At 38.7% G+C, this 6,253-nt stretch overlaps 1 protein-coding gene across 3 annotated transcripts; it reads left to right on the top strand.

Moving 5' to 3' along the window:
- Positions 1–414: 414 nt before the first annotated feature.
- On the top strand, positions 415–5,863 carry LOC138050573 (neuromedin-U receptor 1-like). Of its 3 annotated transcripts, none has more exons than XM_068896892.1 (2): positions 415–591; positions 3,261–5,863. In XM_068896892.1, exon 2 carries the CDS (start codon positions 3,282–3,284, stop codon positions 4,353–4,355), a length of 1,074 nt encoding a protein of 357 aa, XP_068752993.1. In that variant the 5' UTR covers positions 415–591; positions 3,261–3,281; the 3' UTR covers positions 4,356–5,863. The 3 variants fall into 3 exon arrangements, with proteins under 3 accessions (XP_068752993.1, XP_068752995.1, XP_068752994.1); XM_068896894.1 differs by lacking the exon at positions 415–591 and adding an exon at positions 1,346–1,442; XM_068896893.1 differs by lacking the exon at positions 415–591 and adding an exon at positions 2,109–2,159.
- Positions 5,864–6,253: the final 390 nt, after the last annotated feature.

The following is a 6,253-nucleotide window of genomic DNA, read 5'->3' as shown; positions in this document are numbered from 1 at the left end:
GTTTATGACATAGCTCAAAGACCGGAGGCACGAATCATAAACGCATTTGCCCGCAAAAGGAAGATTCAAAGATGCCAAACTCTGTGGGGTGAGTTACTTTAACGTTTGCGAAAAGAGACCTCAAAAGACCGTGACTTAAACTGGCGGATAACTTGGCGTAACTGTTCGCCCTTACTTAAGCCCTTTCTTAAAATTAAGAAAGGGACTTTCCAAAACTGCAATTCCTATCAACTGCTATTATGAAGAAAGAAATAATAATAACTCTGCGAGGTCGCTTTAGAGAACAAAGCACCGCCGGATTGATTTAATGATTGATTGATTGATTTGTTGCGCGCTTTTTACGTCCTCGAAATGTCTCAATTTTCGAAAAATAAAAAATTAACGGCCGCGCTTAACTGAAAAAGCATTCAGACGCCTCCTTAGTCGGTAAAGGAAATGAATTTTCTGTTTATAAACTTGGTAAATGCATTTTTCCAGTTTGCTCCGCGAACTATAAATACAAGGCTTTTCAGAACTATGCTGATTTAAGCCACCAAGGATCGGAGAAGCTGTAAATTGCCTCAAGGTCCCTTGAGGTTAGAGTATTTTAAGGTAAGCTAACTATCCGAGACGCGCTCGTCGAAAATAATATTGGCTTAAATTGACTTATGAGCCTGCTTTCCCTTCTTTGGGCTTATCGGGGATCCTTAACTATGAAAAACGTAAGAGAATAATATACATGAATTATAAACTACTGAACTATGCTTTATGTTCAAGTTTTCGCATTTACAGAGCGGCAAAGAGATCTTTAAAACGAAATGGAGTTGCGTTGCGCGTGAAGAAATTCAGAAGAATTAAAGGACGTTAAACATGCTCATTCTAAGATATTTCGACGCAATAATCTATTCTTTATTTAGAAAGTATTAAAAAATACTTTAGCAACAGCAGCAAGGAGACTCCCAATAATTTGCATTTTAGAGCCTTAATTTTTAATTCCTGCATACAACAGACCTTTTATCAGCTCGTAATGTATTTCGCTCCTGCTTTTGTTCAAATTCTATAAGGAAGGTAATGTGTTGCAAGGGTAAGGTATAGCCATCAACTAAAAATGCTGACTTGATTCGGCTACGTCTCCCCCTTTCTCTCTCTGTCTGATGTGCAAACAGGAAGGAAAGTCCCGGAAAACGGGAAAGCAGATGTTTTTTGGAATTACTTTTTTGCTTTTTCAAATTTGTAAACATTGTCGTAGCTGTGAGAACTAAGCAGCTGAACGCCTAGCCGCTGTACTCGGAGCTACCATCGAGTGAACATAGCTTTGACGGGGCCAGGATTTTCATGTGGCGAGGTTCCTCTTATCTTCTGCTACAAAAAACTCAACGCTGTTACATAGCCCTAGGATCGACCATACAGTCTTTTCTTGTAAAATGAAAAGAGGGGTAAAGCTAGGATAATCCACTTGCTTGGTAAGCTGCTATGTTCTTGCAAGTGCTAGGTTCTTCCATGAACGGCCGATCATTCATTTCATGTGATCTTCGGTATTTTCTTCTTTCATGAATAGGTGCCCCCAGTAATGAAATTATGACCATCCATGCATGCATGTAAAAGCTAAACACGGTCATGTTGAGTACATCAAGTTTAAATCCCGGAGCTACTGAAATAACATGCGGTCTAAATTCAGCAAAAAATGAGAAAAAGTTCGGTAAATGATGTTTACGGATAGGAACTGCACTCTTTTTTTTATTGAGTTCCGTTCAGTATTTCGAAACACTTTTTTTCCTAAATTGCTTTTAAAAACGCTTTTTCGGTATTTTTTAAAAAAAGCGTTCGACAAGAAATTCTCTTCAATTGGAAAACTTAAATGAATGCCGACGGTAATGGTCCTGTTAGTGAACACTTAATAAGTCGTTACTCTGTGAATCAGGAACAAAAACAAGTAAACTCTCAAGAATTGTGTCCACGTAAAGGGTAATAAACTTTTTCAACAGAAACTTAAATAAATGTTCCCAGCAAACAAATAACTAGTGGATGACATTCTAGCATAATAATTAAGCATTATTCTGCGGGGAGCAATATTTATCGTGCAACGCAATATCACCTTATCATTTTGTCAATGGCCCAATTTCGATGGAATGAAATATACTCTTAGATAAAAGACTTCCCTCGAGGGTGACCGTCCGGAGGTAAAGTTGTATGAAAAACGTTCCTCGATTTTCTTATCGAAAGACTATCACAGTTAACAAAACAACTGGGTTGAAATTCAGCGACTGGGAACTGGCTACTACATCAACCGAAACGAAATAATAACAACTCAAAACATTGATTGAAGGAGGCAGGGATGGGCAAAATTGAAAAAGTTAGATTAAAATAGATTGCAATTGGGGTTTTTAACAACTGTTAAACCTAACAGTTTTTCCAAATTCTGTTGTTTGTAATTTAAATTATGTATGCCCGACAGACATTTTTTCTCACGAAGTTTAGAGTTGTGAGTAATTGGTAAAACTACACAAAATCAACTGCACTGCCGTGACACAGCCAGCGCCGTAGCCAGTATGATGCAATCCGAGACACTTGCCTCAGTCATTTTTTACTTGTTATTTTAAATTAATAATGCGGGATCCCAGTGCTTTCTCAAAATGTAGGCATAAAAACCCTAAATACCTATGGAGAGAATTTAACCATGGCCATTGCCTCATTGATAAAAGAAGTCTCGAACGAAAAATTAGGGCTTGAACGGGGGATTCGAACCCAAAACCGTGCGATTGTGCCCCATACTGCCCTACCACTGAGCCAATTGCAAGTTCGTTTTACATCCTGTGATGAAAGTCTGATTTAGAGAATATATGAAAGTCATATGTCGCAACCACAGGTATGAATCGATTTTCTTTCAGATTCTTGTTCAGGATTCTTTACATCAACGTCAGTCTTGAGTTTTCTCATTAACTGCGATAATCTTTCCAGTAGACTTTGGATTCACATCAGTTCGCATTATATGACTTATAATATATTCTTTTACCAACAAATCGTACATTTTGGGGCCTCCATGCTATTTTTATTGTTTTAATTATAAAATGAATTTAAATAAATCGAATTGGGCTATTACGTTGCTTTGGTTAACGATTCATCGAGGAGTATTGCCCGGTTATCGCAGCGGGATGCTGTTCAGTACGATGTTCTAGGAGCTGAGATTCTGCCTTCTTTTAGTTTTGAAATGCATGTATGTTTTGTAATGTGCGTCGCTCGTGCTTTTAGTCAAATTCTGTTTCTTTTACTTTTATATACAGTGTCGAGGAAATCTGCCAGAGATGACTTCTTTCTGTAATCGCAGCAACATCACAACCCCCATTCAGATGAACGAACCAAATGGACTTACCATTTTTTTGACTGGGATTCAAATTGCCATTGGCATCTTTGGTGTTGTTGGCAATGCCATAGTCTGCTTAACGATTATTCGAAAGCCCCACGTACTTGGTGCAACAAACCAACACGTTTTTAGTCTTGCAATTGCAGATCTCGGAGTGTTGTTATTCAATTTGCCAATTGCCATTCTAAAGGCGCACTATCCATTTAAATGGGTTTTGGGAGAAGCGATTTGTCTTTACCTAGCACCCGCTACAGAAACTTTCTTTGGAGCTGCTATATTCTCTATAACTCTGATTTCGTTCGAGCGATATGTTAATATTGCCCACAAGGTGATTCGCACCCACAGGGTGCGATCTCGCACCAGGAGACGTCTTATACTGTTGGCAGCATGGGTGGCATCGTTCATCTTAACCTCATTCCCGCCCTACATGTTCCAGACCTATGACTCCTGCCACGAAATATGCTCTTTCACTTGGTCACCAACAGTCTTCATGATTTTCATGATCGCGTTGAACGTGCTGTTGTATTTTCTACCCCTGGCGGTTATAACATTCAGTTCCGTAATGATAGCAAAGGTGGTTTCAAAGAGAACAGACCTGATTCTGAGAGAGGAATCAACCAGCTGCACTACGACGTCAGTTCACGAGCGACAAGAGCAGTCTTTAAGTTTGAAGACCATGCTTCGCCAAAAAAAGAAGACGTACCGTATTCTGAAGCCTTTAGTTATTTTGTTTGCAGTCACCATGTTCCCGGCTACTGTCTTTCGTTTGATGTTAATCTTTTGGAAGGAGTTTGCCTCTCAAAACTATTACGAAATCGTATTGGCCCTGGTAATTATTTTGGCTGTTGTAAATTCCGCAGCAGACCCCCTCGTGTACTGTATTGTCAACAGAACGTTCCGTCAGGAAGTCAAGCGCATTTTACCCAATAATTTGCTGACAAAAGTCAACAGGGCTTTTGGAAAAAGTGACCAATTCACAGACATTACTTGTAAGGAACATGTGCATTTAAAATAAGCTGTAAGAACTTGAGCCGTAATTAAGAGTTTAATCACGTAACAAAGAGTAAAGCGCGGATTAAGTTTTCCTGAGATTTATCTCCTCGAGTATCTGAAATGAGAGTAACATACCGCATTTCATAGACGGTAAGGATAGTGAACTTTATTTGTGTGTCAAGTTATTTAGCTCTAGAGACACTAATTGTACATAGCACAGTGTACATGCACAAGTGAACAGCGAGTCCCCGTAATTAGTTATCAGGCGTTAAAGTACGAAGACTAAATATCAGTAGTGATTTGAAATGGAATAGAAAGTAATTTGAACGCAGGCGTTACATACATCGATGGAATTTGATCGTCCGGGTGAAAGGAGCCCTCAAAGGGACTGTTGGCATGTGACTGAGTTTTCAATAAGCTGAAATGGAATGTCCATGTCTCTGAAATGTCCATATCGGTCGTCACGAGGAAGCTGGTACTGTTTTACTTAACTTGCATACCTTTATACCCAGTGTTTCATGGTAACTTAAATGACCATTTAAGTAGACTTGGAGGGACTTCAAAAGAGTGTCCTGCGTATCATTACATATCCTACCCTGTTATACAACCAATCTCTAGATTTATCTAGACTTCCAACACCATTTGGATCGGAGGAAAGCAATCGCCAGCAGGCTTTTCAAAGAGATCTATACAGCACCAGAGCACAGAAGTTACTCCCAGCTAAGTACACGCTTTCAGGCCGTCGAGAACATTTGGTAGACCAATTTGCAAAACATTTGAATGAAAGAACATTAATTAAATGTGTTAATACGAAATAACTGTATTTTATAACTGTATATGTAAATGTGAATACAATTTCCATCCAAAACAGTTTGGAATAATGTCGGAGTTATACAACAACGCGAAGTCCTAAGGTACGATTCACGGTGTCCTTGTTGCATTTGTGGAGTACAGCATTGACATGTTTGAAACCTGGCTAACAACACCTACCAATAAGGGAGCCTATCCGAGTACATAGCTGACAACTGCTTCAAAACCCTTTAAGGCCATATACTCCATCGTAGAGTTTTCCAAGTGAATTGCAAGCATTTGAGGTCCGCTTCAAGAAACGTTAACCTTGCACCTACATCTTTCACTTAAATGTATTTACTCCCGCGATCATGTTCATTAGCTTCTTTTGTTGCAACATGTACATAATATGTAGAAAGATTGCTTAGTGGTTTTGCTGATTGTATTACAGGTGACCAACCATCTTATGTATTATTTCATATTTACCCAGTTAAACTTGTTCAGGCAAGGATTTGATAATTGGACGGGGACAGCTAGGAATATCGCTAATATTTAACAATTATTCTCCGAAGGCGAGGTGAATATCCACCGGAATAAAAACCGAGACCATATTCAGCGAGCCTTAAATGAATAATTGCTTTAGTACAATTACATAGGTGTTAATAAAAAAATATGCATTTTCTTTGAAACAATTTATTTTTCCTTCAGTCAACTCGACAAAACGGCAGACGACCATTTTGAAAAAACCGCACACTTGATTATCGCGTAGTAATCACCTCAAGTGCAACCAATCAGCTCAGAGAATTTTTAAGAATCACCCCCGTAATTATGCTAATTTTAGATATCATATAAGTAGAATAATTGCTTGTCTTAAGTTAGAGGAAGGTGGAAACAAGTAATAACGGTTCATCGCAAGGCGTGTCCACCTCATTTTGCAGCATTTCTGGATATTTCAGTTAAAAGATGCACGTGGCACTGTGGTGATCTAGACTTTGGCCGGTAGCTGGCAAAAAGTCCACTTTCTGAACGGGAAAATGCAACTATAATTAATAAAAACGACCTAGAAAAAAAGAAGGGCAAATGTTGATACGTATTTTTTGAAGATGCGTCTTAAAATATATGCATAATTAA

This window comes from Montipora capricornis, chromosome 6 (assembly GCF_036669925.1).
Source record: "Montipora capricornis isolate CH-2021 chromosome 6, ASM3666992v2, whole genome shotgun sequence".
In the NCBI taxonomy this organism is placed as follows: domain Eukaryota; kingdom Metazoa; phylum Cnidaria; class Anthozoa; order Scleractinia; family Acroporidae; genus Montipora; species Montipora capricornis.
This window is presented reverse-complemented; position numbering and strand designations above follow the sequence as displayed.